The following is a 22,526-nucleotide window of genomic DNA, read 5'->3' as shown; positions in this document are numbered from 1 at the left end:
TACCAGAGCTCCGCGGGCTCTCAGCCCCGGCAGCTGCAGCACACGCCACATCCCAGGCTCCGACTGGGACGAGCGGACGGCTCCGGGGGACGGCTCCGGGGGACGGCTCCGGGGGACGGCTCCGACTGGGACGAGCGGACGGCTCCGGGGGACGGCTCCGGGGGACGGCTCCGACTGGGACGAGCGGACGGCTCCGGGGGACGGCTCCGGGGGACGGCTCCGGGGACGGCTCGGCTAAGCCCTGCCGGGGCCTAGTCCGCCGCAGGCTTTGATGGAGAAGCTCCTGCCAAGCCTCATGTGGCTCGTTGGTATTTGAACGGCTTTTCTCGGGGCCGCCTCGGTCTTTTCTCCGGGGCCTGATGGTTCTGGAACTCCGCTACAATACTCCTCGGAGTTCTCATTGCGGGCCCTTTTAGAGGTGATGGGCATTCCTTAATGACAATGTCGCCTTCTTGTTCTCGGATATTAGGGCACTTTTCCTCGATGATTTCTCGAGCTGTGCGGTCCGGCTGTGTTTGTTTGTCTCTAATCTTGGCTTTCGGGGAGCTCGACATTCCTTAGATTCTCCTCGCTGGATCGATTTTCCGGGTCACTGTTTCTCCAATGGGATCTGTCCCCCTTTCTTCCATTTTTTCATTCTTTTGATTTTGTTTGACTCGACGTCTTGTAGGAGAGTCATGACCTCGGGAGCCAGCACCGGATTACCCCAAGTCAGAGCGGGGGCTTCCCCTGGGTGTAAGATTTTGTCCTCCATGTCCTTTATTAGCTGGGGAGGGGTCAGAGCGCTCTTTCCCGCCTCCCTCTCCTCGTTACCCAGGACGTGGCTCGGAGGGGGAGCTTCCCGCCTGCGGTCCATCCCCGCCCCAAGGAGAGGATCTGTGAGATCCGGACCCCTGACGGGTGGGGGAGGGCACGGAGCCGCAGTGACGTGAAGGCCCTGGGAGTCGCTCCTGGGGGCATTTCGGTGTAAGGAGCACTGCTGGGGCGCCTTCCTGGGCACCTCGGGCTGCCAGGCCCCAGGCGAGTCAGGACCGAACCCACGACCTATGACCCCACACTCAGTCCTGCCCACTGTCGCATCCCGCGAGGGACTTTCCACTCGGCAAGGCCCGGGAGGAACAAGAAAACGCCGAACCGAGCCTGGGCCCGGCGTCTCCTGCCCCGGGCACCACCGAGTCCCCGCTCGGAAGCCACTACGGAGGGGGAGCATGCGCACTGCCCCAGTCTCGACACTACATTTCCCAGAAGGCCCGGCGCGCGGGGGCTGGGCTGCCGTCCATTACAGAACGGTTGCTGTGGAGATGCCGGGAGAACCCCGCCTGAGTGGTGGATTCTTCCGAGCGACTTCCGCTTCCTCCCACTGTCCCGATCCCTCCTCGGGTGGGAAGCGCGGGTGTCCGAGGCGAGCTCCGGGTCAGTGTCCGGCGGCGCCACCTACCCCCGCCCAAAGGCTCTGCTTGCTGCGCTCCTCCCTCCCATCCCTCCTCCCTCCCTTACCGCTTCTCCTCTCCCTCACCTGCCTCCTCCCCTTCTTCCCCCTCCCCCTTTCCCTCCTTCTCTTCTCCCTCCTCATCCTCCTCCATCCCCTTCTGTCATTCTCTGTCTCCTCTTCCTCCTCCTCTCCCCCTCCTCCCTCTATTTTCCTCCTCCCCCTTTTCCCCCTAACTCTCCTCCCCCCTTTCTCTTCCTCCCTCTCCTCTGCCCTCCCTCCTCCCCTCTCCCTCCTCTTCTCCCCCCTCCTGTTCCCGTTCGTCCCCGTTTTCCTCCTTCCCCTCCTCTGCCTTTTCTAACTCTCCTTCCCGCCCCCCCCTCTGTCTGTCTCTCTCTGTCTCTCTCATCTCTCTCCCTGTCTCTCTCATCTCTCTCTCTCTGTCTCTCTTTCTCTGACTCTTTCTCTCTCTGTCTCTCTCTCTCTCTCTTTCTCTCTTTGTCTCTCTCTCTCTGTCTCTCTATTTCTTTCTGTCTCTCTCTGTCTCTATCTCTCTTTGTCTCTGTCTGTCTCTCTCTGTCTCTCTCTCTATCTCTGTGTCTCTCTGTCTCTCTCTGTCTCTCTCTCTATCTCTGTGTCTCTCTATGTCTCTCTCTCTGTCTCTCTATCTGTGTCTCTGTCTCTGTCTCTCTGTGTCTATCTTTCTCAGTCTCTCTGTCTCTCTCTGACTCTCTCTGTCTCTCTATCTCTGTCTCTCTCTGTCTCTGTCTCTCTCTGTCTCTCTGTCTCTCTCTGTCTCTCTGTCTCTCTCTCTCTCTGTCTCTCTGTCTCTCTCTCTGTCTCTCTGTCTCTGTCTCTCTCTCTGTCTCTCTCTCTCTCTGTCTCTGTCTCTCTCTCTCTCTGTCTCTCTCTCTCTCTGTCTCTCTCTCTGTCTCTCTATCTCTCTGTCTCTCTCTCTGTCCCTCTATCTCTCTCTGTCTCTCTGTCTCTCTATCTCTCTGTCTCTCTCTGTCTCTGTCTCTCTCTCTCTGTCTCTCTCTCTGTCTCTCTATCTCTCTGTCTCTCTCTCTGTCTCTCTCTCTGTCTCTCTCTCTGTCTCTCTCTCTCTCTCTCTCTATCTCTCTCTGTCTCTCTATCTCTCTCTGTCTCTCTCTGTCTGTCTCTCTGTGTGTCTCTTTAAGTTTTACAAAGCACTTTGCAAGGGTTGAGTCCTTAGGTTGAATAATCACTGAGGTTTAAATAGCCCTGGGGGGGGTGGGACTGGTTTTACCCATTTTCTGGGTGAGCAAACTGAGGCTCAGAGAGGTCTTGTTCCACGTGTGGATGGGAGGGCGCCCAGGTGCTCTTAGACTGGACATAAGCTTCCGGGGGCCGGACTGCTCTCTTCACCCGCGCATCCCCAACCTCTGGCGGACGGGCCGAAGGACGGGGAGAGGGCGTGGGGGGGTTCGCAGGCAGGGCAGGGCCAGCCCCACTCACGGACTCCGTTTCCTCCCCAGCTCTCTGCCCTTGCCAGGAGGAGTGAGCTCTGGGCACTGGAATGGCCCCCATGCTCCTGACAGCCAGGTCTCCCCAGGTGAGTGGGAGGCCCCCCCTCCAGCAGTGCCCCCCCCCGGGCACTGAGGCACCTGGGACAGCTGGCCCACGGTCATTGCAAGTTGCCATTCCGGAATTTGAATCCAGAACCAGACGCCCCAAAGCCCAAGCAGCAAGAGCAGGGATGTGTGTGAAACTGGAGCTGTCTGTCAGCTGCTCCGGGCATCCAATGTGCAGGAAACCTCCCAGAGGAGCCAGCTTCCTGGGCTGCTTTTTGCTTCTGCCGGCGCCCTCGTGTTCTGGGGCAGGGAGAGGGGCGCCCACCGGTTGGGGGTCCCTCAGACCGTGGGATGCCGAGAGATGGTGGGCTGCTCAGGTGGCCAGAATGAGGGCTGGGGGAGGGACAGCCTGAGAGCCTGACTGGCCCCACAGTGTAGAATAAGACCTGGAGGAGCCTCCTTCCTGCCTTGGTTGGATGTGCTGGGAGGATGGGGGGGCGCGGGGATCAGTCCCTGGCCCAGCAAGGCTGGAGCAGCTGGCAAGTGTCCAGTGGAAGGGCCCAGGAAGGGCTCATGCCATGTGGGGAGGCCACAGTAACTCTTCCCCAGGATGGGCCGGGCCATCCCGGGCCTCCCGGTTCTCCCCATTCCAAGCCAAGACTCAAAGTGTGTGCCTTGTGTTTTCCTGCCAGGGGGGAAAGGTGAGGGGTGTGGCATGGGACCTGAAGGGCTCTGGGCGGGAGGAGGGGCGGCCATCAGGGTTCATGCTTCCTTCCAAGGCCAAGCTGGCCACCCCCTGAAGGGAGCTTTCCCCCAGAGTGGGTCTTTCAAAGCGGTTTTTCTGTGTGATGTTACATATAAATGTTTTCTGAGTTTGCTGAGAACCACGTGGCCCTGGCCCACTCTCCGGGCCCTTCGCCCCCCCCTCCATTCAAGGGCTGGTCCCTGCAAGGGCACAAACAAAGGCGTCTGCTGTTTCAGGAGCCGGTGACCTTCCAGGATGTGGCGGTGGTCTTCACGCAGGAGCAGTGGGCTTGCCTGGACCCTTCTCAGAAGGAGCTGTACCGGGATGTGATGCTGGAGACCTACCAGAACCTGCTCTGCCTGGGTGGGACAGCTTCCCCTGGGACCCGGGCCCTCCCCTTCCCCACCCTGGGGTCTTTGGGTCCTTCCTTGGAGAGGCTGAGAGAGGACTGACTGACCTGCACCCCCTTTGGCCCCAGGGAATCGTCCCTTTGTGACTGTGATCTCTGCTTTTTGGGCTTGAGCACAAGTATCACAGATTTCTGTCCCCTTCCTTTCCTTTAACTCCGTGCAAGCCTTGCTGGTTCAGGTCTGTGTCTCAGAAACAGCCTGTTGTTGGCTTCTTACAGCTAAGAAGCCACCAGGGACTTCTGGGGGAGGGTCCTCAGTGTGGGACGCTTTGTGTACAAAGGGATCCTGGCTGGGTGTCGATCACACGCTCACCCAGACGCCTCCCCTTCCTTCACATTAATTTATAATTTATAATAATTTTTTTACCATTGCTAGGCCAGAGAGAGGCCTTTGTTCTGATCCCAGAGGGTCCTCTGGGGCTGGCTGGGACCCTCTTGCAGGAGAAGAGGAAATCAAGGAAGGAAGGGCTGACCCTGTCCCAGATCAGATCTCACCCACCAGATCCCCCAGCAAGCAGGAGGAGCAGGAGAAAAAATGGTTTAAGGCCAGCCCAGAGCAGCCCTTTGGCTTCTGCTTCATTTCTCTACCTGCAGAGTCCTTGTGGCTCCACTGGGCTTTAGTATGGAGGTATTCTGGTTCTCTTGGGTTACCCCTTGGGTCTGTATGCATTTTCTTCTGTTCCTCATGGCTTCAGCCCCTGGACTGAGGCTTCGTGCCAGGCTCTGCCCCCGGGGCTTTCTTGGCCATGTCTACACAGGGTAGATCCAAAGTGAAACATCAGGCTGAGGGCAGATGTCCTGACTTAGCTCCGACCAGAACAGCCGCAGGGTCCAGCTGTGGCCTCGGAAATCCCCAGAGATGTTAGAAGTCTCCTCTTTAGGTTTCCTTGAATCTCTGCTACATCTGGTTTTCGTTTCCTGTGACCTGGGGTGAGACTTGGGGTCGCTAAGTTTGAGTGGAACCTTTTATGTCCATCTTTACCCTTTGAGCAGGACTGGCCGTGTGTAAGCCACGGGTGATCCACCAGCTGGAGCAAGGGGAGGCTCCTTGGACGCCAGAGAGGAGAGTCCTGGGGAGCGGCCGTCCAGGTGAGTGAGTGCCTGACCCCCAGGCAGGGGACTCCTTGACAACAGTGTCCCCAGTGGTCAGTCAGCACAGTCCTTCCAGTCCTTGTACAGGAGCCTCTGCTCAGAACTGCCCAGACCTAGGGAGAAAAGCACCCACTGTGTGTTAACCCTAGGAGGGTCATTCCCTGCCACCTCAGCAAGTCAGTCTTGTGACAAGTCCCAATGTCAGAGAAGGCTCTTGGGATCCCAGATGTAGGTCTGGCTTTGGGGCCTCCGGTTCTCAACCCTCATGTTAAAGGTGGAGAAATAGAGGTTCATGGAGTGGGGTGACTTGACTAAGATCACCCTGGTAATCAGAAGAAAACTAGCATTTGAACTTCAGGCATGGCCATTGACCCCAAGCCCAGGGCTCCTTCCTCAGCACCAGGATGTGTCCTGTTTCTTCCTTACCTTTCTGTGATGTAATAGCTCCTGCTCCTGTTTTAATTTCTCTCTTTTTTGTGTGTGTATGGACTTTGATGGAATCATAACAGATAGCTCACATATTCATGCCATTATGAAATAAAATGAACTCACATAAATAAAAGTACAAAACTTCATAGGAATACAATTTATTAAGCTTTTGGAATTAGTCAGCAAAATACATCTACATCGCTTCTCGGCCTTTTGGCTAAAAATACATCTACCAGCTACCAATAGTAGCGCATTTCCTGCCCTAATGGGTTGGAGCCAGAGTACCTAATGGCAAGTTTTGAGTTTTGCTCCATTCTGTTTCAATCTTGTGACAATGGGAAACTCAGAACATTTCTCCAACCCTTAGTTTTTGTTTAAAAAAAAAAAAAAAAAAAAAAACTATAAGAAATGTCTTTCCTCCTTCTTTCAAAAAATTTTAAGGATCCCTAGGAAAGATGTGTATCACAGATATACGGACATACACACACACATAAACACACTCATATATACACAGAGATACATTGTTTAGACACCCAATATAGAATTGAAGAATGTAGCAGATGGGTATAAAGGATATTTCCATTTTCTTTATTTCCTTTCTTCTTTTTTTCCCCCAGATTGGGACAGTAGGCCTGAAACCAAGAAGTCACCTCCCAAAGTAGGCATATCTGGGGAGAATTTTTCTCAAAATACACTCACAAGGGAAGATTTTTCTGTATCCAGCCTGAAAGAAGCTTGGGCATGGGGTGGAAAACCAGAGAGGCAACAGAGCGTTGAGGAGAACATTTCCAGACAAGCAAATATCATTCAAAAGAAAACTTACAATGAGAATAAGTATGACCGAAGCATCAGTTTGGAAGCAAAGGTTTTTGCTCAACAGAGAATTTTCTTAGGAAAGGATTTTCTCAGATGTGATTCTGGCAGAAAGAACTTCTTTCTGTCTTCAGAACCAAGAAAGTGCCATAGAACTTGCTCTACAGAGATAGAATCTAGGTATAATGAATGTGAGGAGTCCTTCACTTCTCACTCAGATTTTATTGCATATCATAGATTTTATCCTACAGAGAAACATAATTATCCTAATGTATATGAGAAAGCTGTTCATTTCAGCCCATTTATTAATTCCCATCAGAATATTGAAATTGAAGAGAATGCTCCTAATTATATTAAATTTGAGAAAGCTGCCATCCAAAATGTACAACTAATTGAACATCAGAGAATTCACACTGGAGAGACACCTGAACATTGTAAATTTGGGGAGCTTTTCAACCATGGTTCATCCCTTGCTTCCCATCAGAGGATTTACACTGAAAAAAACCCTAACCATTGTTTGAAGTCCTTCCTTCAGAGTTCACAGATTTCTCATCACCAGCAAATTTATAGTGGAGAGAAGCTTCATGAATGTAATCAATGTGGGAAGACCTTCCATCGGAAAGGACAGCTTACTCAGCACCAGAAAATTCATACTGGAGAGAAACCTTTTGAGTGTAATGACTGTGGAAAGGCTTTCCGCCTGAGGGAACACCTTACTCGACACCAGAGGATCCATACTGGAGAGAAACCTTATGAATGCAATGAATGTGGAAAGGCATTCCACCTGAGGGAACTCCTTACTCTCCATCAGAATATTCATAAGGGAGAGAAACCTCATAAATGTGATGAGTGTGGAAAAGCCTTCAGCCAGAGAGGACATCTTAATCTGCATCAGAGAATTCACACTGGAGAAAAACCTTATGAATGTAATGATTGTGGGAAGCTCTTTCGTCTGAAAGAACATCTCACTCGACATCAGAGAATTCATACTGGAGAGAAACCTTATGAATGTAATGAATGTGGGAAGTTTTTCAGACGAAGAGGACTTCTTACTCGGCATCAGATTATTCATACTGGAGAAAAACCTTACAAATGTAATGAATGTGGTAAAGCCTTTAGCTTGAGAGAATCATTTACTCGACATCAAACTGTTCATACTGGAGATAAACCATATGAATGCAATGAATGTGGGAAGGTCTTCAGCCTGAGAGGATCATTCACTCGACATCAGAGTATTCATACTGGAGAGAAACCATATGAATGCAATGAATGTGGAAAAGCTTTCCATCTGAGTACAGAACTTACTCGACATCAGAGAATTCATAGTGGAGAAAAACCTTATGAATGTAACAAATGTGGAAAGTCTTTTCACATGAGCACAGAGCTTACCAGACATCAGAGGATTCATACTGGAGAGAAGCCTTATGAGTGTAATGAATGTGGAAAGTCCTTCCACCTGAGAGAATACCTCAGTCGACATCAGAGGATTCATACTGGAGAAAAGCCTTATGAATGCAGTGACTGTGGAAAGGCCTTCCGCCTAAGAGAACACCTTACTCGTCATCAGAGGATTCACACTGGAGAGAAACCTTATGAATGCAATCAATGTGGGAAGGCCTTTCACTTAAAAGAACTCCTCACTCTCCACTGGAGTATTCATACTGGAGAGAAACCTCATAAATGTCATGAATGTGGGAAGGCTTTTAGCCAGAGAGGACACCTTACTGTACATCAGAGGATTCACACTGGAGAGAAACCTTATGAATGTAATGAATGTGGAAAGGCCTTCCATGCAAGAGAACTGCTCACTCTCCATCATAGTATTCATACTGGAGAGACACCTTACAAATGTAATGAATGTGGGAAGTTCTTCAGCCAGAGAGGACATCTTACGGGACATCAGAGAATTCACACTGGAGAAAAACCTTATGAATGTAATGACTGTGGGAAAGTTTTTCGTCTAAAAGAACACCTTACTCAGCATCATAGGATTCATACTGGAGAGAAGCCTCATAAATGTAATGAATGTGGAAAGGCCTTCAGCCGGAGAGAACACCTTACTAGACATCAGACGATTCATACTGGAGAGAAACCTTATGAGTGTAATGAATGTGGAAAGGCCTTTAGCCTGAGAGGATCACTTACTCGACATCAGAGTAACAAGTGTCATCCCATATTTGGAAATTAAGCTAAGATTGTAAGACCTAAATATGGACAACTACAAAATTCTGAGAAGTAAATTAAATAACAAGAATTGGATGGAATTCAGTATTCATAATTTTTTCTAGCATAATGAAATATATTTCTTAAAATAATTTACAAGTTTCATATAATATTCCTCAAAATACCAAAAAAAACTTAGCTGTTCAAATCTTTTGACTGGGTATGTGCCAAGATCACTAGAAAGAATAGTAATCCCTTGTTCTTGTTTAGTCATTTTAATCATAAGTGACACTTCATGGCTCCATTTGGAGTTTTCTTGGCAAATATACTGGAGTGGTTGGCCATCTCCTTTTCCAGCTCATTTTACAGATGAGTAAACTGAGACAAACAGTTATATGACTTGCCCAGGATCACACAGGTATTGTATTTAAACTCAGGTCTCCCTAATTTCAGGCCCAACAGTCAATCCACTATGCCCTTGTGTCCAGAGGTCCCATAGGCAACAACATTTATAATACCTTTATGGATGCAATGGTAGCAAAAAATTAAGTATGTATCAATTGTGAAATGGCTGCACAAATTTTGGGTGTGTGCTTGAGGTGGAATATTATTGTGCAGCAAGAAATGATAAATATGATAAATTCAAAGAGCCATGAAATGATTATATGAACTAATTCAGAAAAAAGGAGAACCAGAAGAACATGAAGCAGAATGATTACAGCAATTAAAATTAAAGCATTTCTAAAATGCTTAAGACTAATTATATTGGCCTGCTTTGTTCCCTGAGAAAACAGGAGGAAATAGACCTCTGTTCACTAGAGAGGTGAGGGACTAGGCACATAAACTGTTGTGTATAATATCAGATATGGTTTTTTTGATTGTTGAGTTTTATTTATTTGTTTTCTTTGTTACAAACAAGGATTTTATGTCCATGGAATATTTGGAAGTTATTCTGATGGTTATAAAAAGCATAAATGAAAATGATTACTAAGAGGCAATTTGACATAAATGCCTCTTTATTTTTACATCTTAGAATAAGGTCTTTGTTCTTTTAAACTCTCAGCTCAGTAGGTTGTATAAACAGTCCTGAATTATATCTAGATTTACTACTTACTGCTCTTGGCATTGCCCAAGCTGTTCTGAATAATTAACACCAGATGATATAGGGTCCCATTTCCCTTCTAGGGATGTAGAGAGAGGGGGCAGCTAGGTGGCACCAGCCTTGAATTCAGGAGGATCCAAGTTCAAATCTGCTCTCAGACACTTAACACTTCCTAGCTGTGTGACCCTGGACAAGTTACTTAACCCCAGCCTCAGAGGAGAAAAAAAAAAAAAAAAATAGAGGGTTGTAGAGAGAGGAGACCAGTGCATGTCAATATATGCTCTTTCCTCATGCTCACTTTGACCAATAAGAAATGCAGGTAGCAGCTGAAATGTTATAGTGAAGTAAAAGGAACAGAACAAAATCAGCATGCCAGTGGTTAAAGCCATCTCTGACCTAGGTGACTGTGAAGCATTTATGGACCTCACTAAGGTCTTTTTCCTTATTCCTAGAACTGAGAGTAAATAAAGTTTCCTTTTGCCTGGGAAAGAGTTGTTATGCCTTTTATCATCTGCCTCAGGACTACTTGAACTCCCTGTTACATACACTGCCATGTTCAAAAAATGGAACAGGGCCTCACTTTGTGAAGTTTTTGATGTACAACACTAAATTGGTGATAATGTTTATTGGGTTTGACAGGGACTTGGTAGCAGTTTTTATGATAGCCCCTATGAGAGAAAGATGTGGGAAATCAACTCTTAGACAATCCAGAATCTAGCCAAGTTATCAAGGGAATATCATAGACAAAAGGAATCCTATTAATGTATACCCTCCAAAGTGAGTTATTCCCATTTGTTTCTCCAAAGTTGGGATAAGAAGCCCTAGTACTTACTGAATTCAGATTTTTAGAAAGCCTTAAGTTTTTTGATGGTTCCCATTATGGAAGTACTTATGTCTCCCTTTTTTTAATTTATTAGAACCCTAAACAGACTATAATCCTGAAAGCATTAAAGTAGGTCATCCAACAGTCTTCTTCCACTGAACCCTTATGGCCCCTATGTTTTCAGAGATCTCCATAAAGACCAAGCTGAATGGAGTCTGACAGGTACCTAAGAATGGCCAGACCAAATGATCATCAGGCTCCAGAACTCTGAGGTCTTCAAAATGACTTCTCCATACTACTTTTAAAAAGCAGTTGTTGAACTTGGGGGACCTAGCTACTGAATGTGTAATGCTGGGTCAGACTAATGCCTTTCATCAAGAGTTGCTTATTGTGAACTGAATAGGAACAAGCTGGTAAGGCCCAGAAGGCCTCTTATTAAATGGAAGATGATACTCCCTCTAATCCCTCTGGTGCTAGTAGCATTCATAAGTAACTTTAATGACTGGCCTCCACTCTCAACCAGAACACCTCCCTCCTCCACTACCTCAGTTGGCCCCTCCTTCAAGGATCTGGTTTCTAAGGAATACTTGGTCCCATCATGAGAGAGATAGGTACAACTACACTTTGGACACCAACTCTTAAGCTATAGGACATCCTAGTTGAGTGGGCTGAGCTGCTGTGTAAGGGGAACTCAAGGATCAGCTTGGTTTAGATCTCCAGTACTTATATTGCAGCCATTGGTCTGGAACTTGAATAGGACTGAACAGGATCAGGGATCAGGATCAATGCATATAAGCATCATCAACAACAACAACAGAAGTTGGCACCTCCAACTATATACACTTGTTTGTAGCCAGAGCAGCACCCATTGGAGACATGTGCTGTGGCAGGACCAATATCTTAAGGTCTGCCCAGTACAGACTATTTAACTCCAGGGACTACAACCTGGCCCATTATTGTCACAAGGTGGTGGCCAGAGGCAAATAGCTCCGGAAAGGGTAGTAGCTCCTCCCTCAGGGCTTCTCACAACTTGGCCTGACACTATGGCCAATTCCAAGTCAGGAAGGCTACAGCTGGCAGAATCAACATGGAACCTTTGAAGAAGAGTCTTTCCTTGCTATGGTTAAGTAAATTTATTTTTAAGTTGTGATGTTTTTTGCAAGAAGTGTTTTGTTAACTGTTAGACTGTAAGTGTCTTCTATTATTCCAATCTCAAATCTTAAGTATCAAACCAGCCTGAGTCAGGCCTGGCCTAGAGCATATTCCCTCTGCCAAACTAAACCAGTAGACATTGGGGAAGAGGCCCATTGTTAATCTGGGGGAGGAGAACACCATCTGCCAGGCTCTGGGCTCAGGACCATGTGATTCCCTCAGTTAAGAACAAGGAAACTACTTCAGTGCAATGGGATTCTGAATCAACTAGAGCACCCAGCAATTTCCCATGGTCCTCAGTCTGCCTCCAGTTGGCAAATTGACCCTCTCCTACTGCTGTTTTGGAAAGAAAGTGGATGCAAAAGTCAGTCCTGTACTGTTGTTGTTCTTACCTCCCCAAAACCATCTCCATGATGAATTAGTGCCACCCCCAGAATGGGGAGAGTGCTCCACAAGGACTTCTGGGATCCAGCCTCCAGGGCATCTTAACCAACCAGGACTATTCTGGGAACTGTGACCTCCCAGGTAATCACACCTGCCTATTCTGTGCATAGTTTGCTATATTCCAAGCTATACTTTCCCAGACATTCTGGCCTGATCTGTACTCTTTGCATTAATTCATATCATTCTGATCTGGCACAACCCTCCCTTCCCCCCTCCCCCCCACCCCCTTCAGTATGCTTATTGACCAGTGGAAGGCTGGGAAGCATAGGAACAGAGATGATAGAGGTGTATGGGAACAGATCTGTAGAAGCGATAAGACACCTGCCCAGTAGAGAACCCCAAAGACTCTGCTAAAAAGCTACTAGAAATAATTCAAAATTTCAGCAAAGTGGCAGGATACAAAATAAATCCACATAAATCCTCAGCATTTTTATATATCACTAACAAAATGCAACAGCAAGAGATACAAAGAGAAATTCCATTCCAAACAAATGTTGAGAGTATAAAATATTTGGGAATCCATCTACCAAAGAAAAGTCAGGAATTATATGAGAAAAATTACAAAACACTTGCCACAAAAATAAAATCAGATTTAAATAATTGGAAAGACATTCAGTGCTCTTGGATAGGCCGAGCGAATATAATAAAGATGACAATACTCCCCAAACTAATCTATTTATTTAGTGCTATACCAATCAGACTCCCAAGAAACTATTTTAATGACCTAGAAAAAATAACAACAAAATTCATATGGAAGAATAAAAGGTCAAGAATTGCAAGGGAACTAATGAAAAAAAACTCAGAGGAAGGTGGTCTAAGTGTACCTGATCTAAAGCTATATTATATAGCAGCAGTCACCAAAACCATTTGGTATTGGCTAAGAAATAGACCGGTAAGATCAGTGGAACAGATTAGATACAAAGGACAAAAAAGGGTACATCTATAGCAATCTAATCTTTGACAAACCCAAAGATTCCAACATTAGGGATAAAAATTCATTATTCGGAAAAAACTGTTGGGAAAACTGGAAATTAGTATGGCAGAAATTAGATATGGATCCACACTTAACACCATATACCAAGATAAGATCAAAATGGGTCCATGATTTAGGCATAAAGAGGGAGATAATAAATAGATTAGAAGAACAGAGGATAATCTACCTCTCAGACTTGTGGAGGAGGAAGGAATTTATGACCAGAGGAGAACTAGAGATCATTATTGATCACAAAATAGAAGATTTTGATTACATCAAACTAAAAAGTTTCTGTACAAATAATACTAATGCAAACAAGATTAGAAGGGAAGTAACAAATTGGGAAAATATTTTTAAAAACAAAGGTTCTGACAAAGGTCTCATTTCCAAAATATATAGAGAACTGACCATAATTTATAAGAAACCGAACCATTCTCCAATTGATAAATGGTCAAAGGATATGAACAGACAATTCTCAGAGGAAGAAATTGAAACTATATCCACTCACATGAAAGAGTGTTCCAAATCACTACTGATCAGAGAAATGCAAATTAAGACCACTCTGAGATACCACTATACACCTGTCAGATTGGCTAAGATGACAGGAACAAATAATGACAAATGTTGGAGGGGATGTGGGGAAATTGGGACACTAATACATTGCTGGTGGAGTTGTGAAAGAATCCAGCCATTCTGGAGAGCAATCTGGAATTATGCCCAAAAAGTTATCAAACTGTGCATACCCTTTGACCCAGCAGCGCTACTATTGGGATTATATCCCAAAGAAATACTAAAGAGCGGAAAGAGACATATATGTGCCAAAATGTTTGTGGCAGCTCTTTTTGTTGTAGCTAGAAACTGGAAGATGAATGGATGTCCATCAGTTGGAGAATGGTTGGGTAAATTGTGGTATATGAAGGTTATGGAATATTATTGCTCTGTAAGAAATGACCAGCAGGAGGAATACAGAGAGGCCTGGAGAGACTTACATCAACTGATGCTGAGTGAAATGAGCAGAACCAGAAGATCACTGTACACTTTAACAACAATACTGTATGAGGATGTATTCTGATGGAAGTGGAAATCTTCAACATAAAGAAGATCCAACTCACTTCCAGTTGATCAATGATGGACAGAGGTAGCTACACCCAGAGAAGAAACACTGGGAGGAAAATTGTTAGCACTAATATCTGTCTGCCCAGGTTGCATGTACCTTCGGATTCTAATGTTTATTGTGCAACAAGAAAATGATATTCACACACATGTATTGTACCTAGACTATATTGTAACACATGTAAAATGTATGGGATTGCCTGTCGTCGGGGGGAGGGAATAGAGGGAGGGGGGGTAATTTGGAAAAATGAATACAAGGGATAATATTATAAAATATATATATATATATATATATATATAATAAAAAAAAAAAAAGACACCTGCCCAGATAGGAGGAGAGTCAGTTTGTCTGAGAATGGTAAAATTTCTCCTTGAATCCAACTAAACTTTAAAACAGATATTTTGAAAATCAAAATAAAATTGAATAAAAAAATTGTAATAATAAAGTCGGTTTCTGAAAAAAGGAAAAAACAGGCAAAAAAATCTGAAAAAAAAAATGAATGCAAATCAAATTGCCAGCTTCAAATATTAAAGAGAATTAACAGTTGAAAAGTGAGTCATAGAAATTATTAGACACTATCTTGGCCAACAAAATTTATTACAAGCTAAATGAGTAATTATTTCCAAAAATGCAAAATACTTAAGAAATAGACTTAATAACTGTCTTTTTAAAAAGGCCTTAAGGACCAAAAACAAAACAAAACAAAACAAAACAAAAAACTCCTAAAGCAAAAATAATTTTTTAAATAAGAGAAAGTTAATATACAAGTAAATTGTCAAATATCAAGTTGATTTTAAAATCCTCCCTCCTTGCTGTTTTCGCATTCAGTTTTTCACTTTTTTATTATTTTATTTTTTCTTACTTATAAAAATATTTTTTACCATTTGCTTTTAAAACTCTGAGTTCCAGATTCTTTCCCTTGCTTCCTCAATGAGAATGCAAACCATTCAATATATATGTCATGAAAAACATTTTTCTAATAGTCAGTGAAAGAAAACATAGACACCCCCCAAAAAAGCCTTCAAAGGAAAACACACACACACACACACACACACACACACACACACACACACACACACAAAAGTTAACTAGTTTGCATTCAGACACCATCAATTCTTTCTCTGGATATGGACAGCATTTTTCATTCTGAATCTTTCAGAATTGTCTTGGATCATTGTATCTCTGATTAGAGCCAAGTCCTTCACAGCAGATCATCTTATACCATTATTATTATTACATTGTATCTAGCACTGTTACTTTGAGCTCAGGGAAATCTTTCCAGGTTTTTCTGAGAGCATCCTGCTCATCATTTCTTACAACACAATAATATTCCATCACAATCACATACCACCATTTGTTCAGCCATTCCCCAATTAATGGGCATCCCCCAATTTCCAATTCTTCAAAGTCAATTTTTGCAGGTAGAAGCCTTTGACCTTTGGTCTTTGTTATAGTGTTGCTTGTTTCATTCTGGTTTTGCTCCATTCTGTTTTTCACTCTTACTCTAGTAGTCCTTGGTCCAAGCTATGCTATTTGTGTTTGATTAGTTGGATCTAGATTTATTTTTTTGTGTTTGGTTGTTTTGTGGTATGAGTACTAGGAAGTTCTGATTTTGGCTTTTTTTTTTTCTTTTTCTTACACCATAGTTTGTTTGTTTGCTTGTTTGTTTGTTTTTTCTTTATTGCATAAGAAGTTCTCATTGGTTTCCTCATTTTCCCCACTTTTCTTCCTAACCTGAGAGGTTCTGGCCCCTCCTACTCTTGAGTGGATTACCAAGGCTGCTTCCCACTAGAGTTGTGGGTGGCTACTTGGTCCTTGTCTCCTCTCAGCGTTGGCCTTGACACAGAGGGCTGGGTTCAGAGTTTAACCTCTGTCCCATCTTTGACAATATCCAAGTCCAATAAGATCCCCTAGAGGGGGAAACCTCTTTGATGACAGTGGGAAATGATGATCTGCTGACTAGACGTAGGAGCTGCCTTCAGCCCTCTTTCTCTTTATATAGTCCCTTACTGTACTGAGTCTCCCAACTCTTGGGTCCCCACATGCCCAATATACTTTGGTTTTTGGTCCCTTGACTCATTTCAAATTAGAACCTCCATAGGTGTCCTTGTGTTGTTTTGGACTGGATTCCTGGATTTTCCTTGAATCTTTTTCACCTGGTGCTCATTTTCAGCTTTTCGAGGGGGTGGGGGGAAAGCTGAACTTGTTTGGAACCTTCCATAGCTTGTCCCAGTGAGAAGGAGAGGAAGCATCTCAGAGACCAGAGGGAAGAGTCCCAGGGAGCAGTGATTAACCCCCAGAAAGGGGAACCTTTAGCAACAGAGTCTCCTCCCCTGAGAGCAAGTATGTGAACCTTGGTCACCAGAGGGTGGTCTTGGCCTTCGTTTGAATCAAGCCTTTGACTTTGCACTTGGTCTTCATGGGATTGTCTTTCTGTGTATTTTTCTGTCACTTCTGCTTTTTCTTCCATGCTTGCTGGCTTCCATCCTATTTGTTGTTCCTTATATCATAGGCATGTTGCATGAACTGCCTAAATTAGAAGTTGTTCAGCAGCCTTTGCCCCTGCAGATAATTCTGCCATCACTGCTTTGGCTCCTCTTCCCTCTCCTTTCAGTCACTGATCTCCCAGGGGATGAATCCAGAAATGAGTTTCCTGGGCCAGAGGAACTCTGACTTTTCCCAGCAGCACCTGGATAAGCTAGTAGTGGGATGGTCCTCCTGCAGGACTGCTCATCCTGATTGACGATGAAGATAATAATTATCTAAAGAGTGCTTCCCAGGTGCCAGATGTCATGCTGAGCACCCTGGGAATTGGGTCCTGTCCTAGATGAGAACACTGGGACAAGCAGTGGGTAAGCTATTTGGCCAAGCCACACAGCCAGAAAGTATCAATCTTCCTCACTACAGGCCCTGCCCAGTACTTCCCAGGAACCTGGAATCCGAGGGGTGGGAGCCTGATGTTGTCATTCTCTTTCTCTTCTTAAAGTTCATGAACATTTTTTTTTCTTCTGGGAAGGGTTTTACTGCTTCACTGGTGGAGAATTATTCTCTGAATTCTTTTTTTTTTTTTTCCAATAGATAATTTCTCTAATTTTATCTGCATTTCATTCATGTAAGAGATTTTCAATTTAAACATGTTATATTCAAAATTGTCTGCTTGTCTGTTATGAAATGTCATCTAAATGTACTTATGAATTTCCTGCCTCTTAGTTATGGAAGATAGGACCTTTGCCTTAAATTTTTAAAAGAAATCCACAAGATCCTTTATTCCTTGATTGTTTAATCCCTTTAAAATATATAATGTTGATCAAAATCTATTCTTGGCCAAAATGTTTTCTCATTTTCCCAGCACTTCTTGTTGAATAAGAACATTTCTCCAAGGAGTTTGTTGTCTTGGGTTTATTAAATGCTACCTTACTGTACTTGTGTGATTTGGCATATTCTATAGAATTATAATTTCCTCCCCACCAATGCAGTTACTCTTGATGATTACTACTTTTTAATATATCTTCTCAATCCCTCTTAATTTCCAGAATGAATCTCTTTTCATTCCCCATCTTACCCTCTTTTCCCTCCCTCTTTCCCTTTTCTTTCTCTTCTTTCCTCCTTCCCCACTCTTCTCTTTTTCTCTCTTCTATTTTACTCTCTCCTTCTTTCTCTCTCTTTCTTCTACTTCCCCCCTTCTCCTCTCTCCTCTCTTCTCCCTAATTATTTCCTCAGACTTCCCTTTGTGTTCTCAGCAATGGACCTCTTAGGTCAAGGCCATTCACCACAAGATCTCGTCTTCCTATCTGCACATCTCTCTGACATTCTCCACCATGGTCTCCTCCTTTATTTCACTCACTTCCTCACCAAGGCCAACCTTTCCACAGGTATCCTCGATTCCATCCTCTCCTGTCTTTTCCAACAGATTACTTTACCCTTCACCTCCCCTTGCTTCTTCTCCAGTCTTCAGTCAATCCTTATCTGCTATTCCTCCATCATTAGAAAAACATCAGGATCTGGCTGTTTCCCCCAGCTGTCGGCCTGTATCTCTCCTCCCCTTCTCATCCAACATGGGAAAACTATTTCCACTTCTCTTCCTCTTTTCTAAATCCTCCACAATCTGGCTTCTACAGAAAGTGTTCTCTCCAGAGTTTTCCTTGCTCTGCATCTCTATGCAGCTTTGGGATAGCCACTTCACCTGAGAAATTTTTACACCACTCCGAGGAGACACACATATGATGGCGTACAAATAAAAAATTTGCTAACAAATCATATGTTTATTTGAAAACAATTCTTTGCTATACATGATTTACATATTGATGAGGTGGGTGTGCTTGTTTATTTTTACATAAAGAATTAAATCTTGGCAGAGTATTTGATATCTTACTGTTACCAATTTTTGGCCACCCCACATTCCCTTACATGAACCTATAGGGGGCCAAGACCCACAGTTTAAGAAATTTTGTCCTAATGCACAGATGCAGACACATTGTTATTTCCATTATCCTAAAAGTAGGATTTCAGATCAGAATGTGAAATTTGTAATGAAACTGAGAGATCTTCTGATCAACATTTCACTTAATGCAAAAATCTTCTCTAAGCACCTCCCACTGATGACCATTCAGCTTCTACTGAAATATTTTCAAGTGCTGTACATACCCTCCACTGTGTGGACCATGGGGGTAGAAATGACAGTTGAGTTCCTGTTATGTTTCAGGTACTACTTAGTCGATTGGCCTTTAGCAAATTCCTAACATTGTTTTGAGCTTCCATGATCACTCTCCTTCCTCCCTCACAAGGTAGTGGCAGGCTCCATGTGAATTCTTCTTCTGTATTTTATTTTCATTATTTCTGTGTTTCCCCTATGACCTGTATAATATGTACAGGTTCATATTTACTTGAGCCTTGGCCAGCTATAAACATATTTACCTAACCTGAGCTGATGACATTTATCAGTATTTGACATTTATTGATATTTAGTCTCTTAGCTTGACCACTGTCTGTTTAATTATCTGAAGCTTGAAAGCCTGATTTTCTGTTTCCTAGAAATCAGGTGATTTCAGGGAAACAGAAACCTTCCATTCCAATCTCTTCGGATAGCAACAACCAATAAGATGCCCCCTCCCCTCTGTAAAGGGCTGAAACTCTTGAGTTGATGCACTGGGGGTTGAACAACAGAGCACTTAAAGCTAATTATCTATTGGACAATACTCTATTAGCACATGCTTGGAAAATGGCCCTTCCCACTATTCTGTGCTGGCTCCATCTGTTGGTGTATACAGAGAATGTAGGGGGGATTAGAGGATGGAATAAGACAAGCCAGAGTTACTTTTGGTGGTAGAGGAAGAGAAAGAAGGTATGGAGATTCCTGTGTCCATTCCCTTCACTTCTACCCCTAATGATCAAGAATAAAGACCAAGGACTTTTGCTTATCCTGGCTACTGATGATTCTAAGATAGCCAGGGTGCCAACTTGGTCTCCACACCTTTCCCCTTCTCAATGCTCTTTTGTGATGTAATCTCTTATATAAAAGCTGTGTATCTTTACTACTTCCTTAGCCCTCCTACCAGGAGCTTTCTCTTTCTTATCTCAAGATGGGCCAACACATACTCTGCAGGTTTTAATAAACAACCTTTCTGCTTTCTATTGAGTGATCTCTGAGTAGTCATTTTTTGGGTAAGAGTCTTCTACATCCCACACAAAGGGACTGTACCAACAAGGTATATCCAGCAAGTGGCTTACCAGGGACATTTCCATTTTCTTTTTTTTTCAGTTTGGGAGAAAAGGCCTGAAAAGTGGACATTTCTGTGGACTCACAAAGGATGGTCTCTGAGTTTCCAGTTTGAGAGCAAGCTGAGACTGGGATGCCAGACTAGAAAGGCAGCAGAGCATGGAGGATAAAAATCCTCAGCAAATAAACATCACCCAAAAGGAAACTCCCAGTAAAATGATGGGTTGTGCAGGTGATAAATGTGTCCAAAGCATCAGTTTGGAAGCAAGTCTTTTTGTAAGAGATAATAGTATCTCTAGGAAAGGATCTTCCCAAATCCAATACACAAAAAAAAGAGAGGCAGGAGAGCTTCACTCAATCTTCAGAACCAAGGAAAGGTCATAAAATTTGCTCTGGGGAGATACTTTCTACATCTAAATCAGATTTTTTTTGCATATCATAGAATTTATTTTGGAAAGAAACCTAGGGAGACTAAATGAATTTGAGAAAGCCATCTTAAGCGCAACCATCAGTTCCCATCAAAAAAATAGGTCATTGGAGAGAAAACTCATAAATATAATCAGTCTGAGAAGGCTTCCTTCAAAACCAGAGAATTAAATGAAATTAACAGCAAATTCACAAAGCACAGACACCTTCTAAATGTAGTAAAGATGAGAAAACTTCCCACCACAATTCATCCCTTCCAATCAAAAGATTCACATTGAGAAGAAATCTTATTTATTTTTGAAGTCCTTCCTGTACCAGAAAATCCAAAATGGAGAAAAGCATTATGAATGTAATGAATGAAGACTTTCAACCAGCCATCAGAGAATTCATCCTAGAGAGAAGCTCTGATTGCAATGTGGGAAGACCTTCTACCTGAAAGGATACTTAACCTCTTCCTTATAAATTGACTTACCTAGGACTCTTGGACTTGTATAAAGAAAACTATGCAATAGAAATAAGAAATAAAGCAATTAAATAACTAGAAGTTATTCAACTTTTGTAGATTTTTTCAGGTTAGCAAAATAAAAGGAATCATTCTTATAAAATTGATTCACATAATGTAACACCAATCAAAATATCAAAGAGTTATGTTTTGTTTTGTTTTTTCCATAGAAACAGATGCAGTTATTAACATATATATGGTGAACTTAACAGGCCAGAATTATACTGGAACAACAAGGTCATTTTCCTAGGCATTCTCTGTGCTGAGGATACAAAGGTAATAGCTGAAGTGAACTTTGCCTTCAAGAACTTGACAATATGTTGAGAGAAACAAGGTAAATATACCTTTATGTAGCACCAAGATTGTATCAGGTATTGTGTTTGCAATGATCTTATCTGAGCTTTGCCACAATCCTGAGAAGCGCTATCGTTATCCCCATTTTACAGCTGACGAAACTGAGACAAACTGATTGTGACTTGTTCAAGATCACGGCTACTAAGTGTCTGAGACTAGATTTGAATTCAAGTAGTCCTGACTCCAAGCCTAGTCCTCTATCTATTATGCCAATCTATCTTATGTCTAAATATATACATAAACATCTCATGATAAGTACAAAATAAATGCAAGGTAATTAATTACAAAGTAATTACAAAGTAATTAGTAGGGGAAAGATCAGGAATCTTGGTGATTACCCAGGCTTTATCCTTATGTTATTTAGAATTAAATTAAATTTTAATGCCAGTCTCATAAAACACATAGGTACCTAGGCATCTTGTACCTTTATATAAAAGATGATGCCCAGGCTCTTTTTTTTTTTTTTTTTTTTTTTTTGTCATAGCTTTCAGATAGTCCAGTAATTCTTAAGTTATCTTTTCTTGACCTGTTTTTCAGGTCAGTTGTTTTTCCAATTAAATATTTCACATTTTCTTCTATTTTTCTATTATTTTGATTTTGTTTGATTGTTTCTTGATGTCTTATGGAGTTATTAGCTTCCATTTGCCCAATTTTAATTTTTAAGGTATTACTTTCTTCACTAAGCTTTTATACCTTGTTTTCTATTTGGCTTATTGTACTTTTTAAGAAGTTGTTTTCCTCAGTGAATTTTTGTACATCTTTTTCCATTTGGCCAGGTCTGTTTTTTAAGGCATTCTTCTCTTCAGTGGATTTTTGTACCTCCTTTACCAATTTGTTGACTCTTCATAATTTTCTTTTCTCAGTTTTTTCTCTTATTTGACTTTTAAAAAATGTTTTAGTTCTTCCAGAAATTGAGTGGGGAGTGGGGAAATGTGTGCATATTGAGATTATGTTTTTCTTTGAGGCTTTGCATGCAGCTGTTTGACATTATTTTCTTCTTCTGAATTTGTGTTTTGCTCTTCCCTGTCACCATAGTCACCCTGTCACCTGTTGTTGTTGTTGTTTGCTAACTTTTCCAGGCTATTTCTTGATTTTTTACTTTATGTTGAAGTTTGTTTCTGCTCCCAGGGTAAAGGGAACACTGCCCCAAATTTGGGGGTTGTGGAGGTATTTTCAGAGCTAATCTATAGGTTTTCATTTCTTCCAAAGCAGTATGATTTAAGAAGTGTGTATACTACTCTTTTGGTCTATGCTCTAGTCTGAGAGCAAGCACAAGCATTCTTTTCTACTCTGGAACTGCGACCA

General features: G+C 43.2%; 1 protein-coding gene across 1 annotated transcript; it reads left to right on the top strand.

The window, feature by feature from the left end:
* The first annotated feature begins 1,337 nt into the window (after positions 1-1,337).
* Positions 1,338-10,206, top strand: LOC141540470 (uncharacterized). The gene is made up of 5 exons (XM_074264568.1): positions 1,338-1,413; positions 2,929-3,005; positions 3,946-4,072; positions 5,112-5,207; positions 6,257-10,206. The coding sequence occupies exons 2-5, from the start codon at positions 2,970-2,972 to the stop codon at positions 8,638-8,640; spliced, it is 2,643 nt and encodes an 880-aa protein (XP_074120669.1). The 5' UTR covers positions 1,338-1,413; positions 2,929-2,969; the 3' UTR covers positions 8,641-10,206.
* Positions 10,207-22,526: the final 12,320 nt, after the last annotated feature.

The sequence above is a fragment of the Sminthopsis crassicaudata genome, chromosome 4, assembly GCF_048593235.1.
Source record: "Sminthopsis crassicaudata isolate SCR6 chromosome 4, ASM4859323v1, whole genome shotgun sequence".
Classification (NCBI taxonomy): domain Eukaryota; kingdom Metazoa; phylum Chordata; class Mammalia; order Dasyuromorphia; family Dasyuridae; genus Sminthopsis; species Sminthopsis crassicaudata.
Note: the sequence above shows the minus strand (reverse complement) of the source record. Positions and strands in the feature narration are given on the sequence as shown.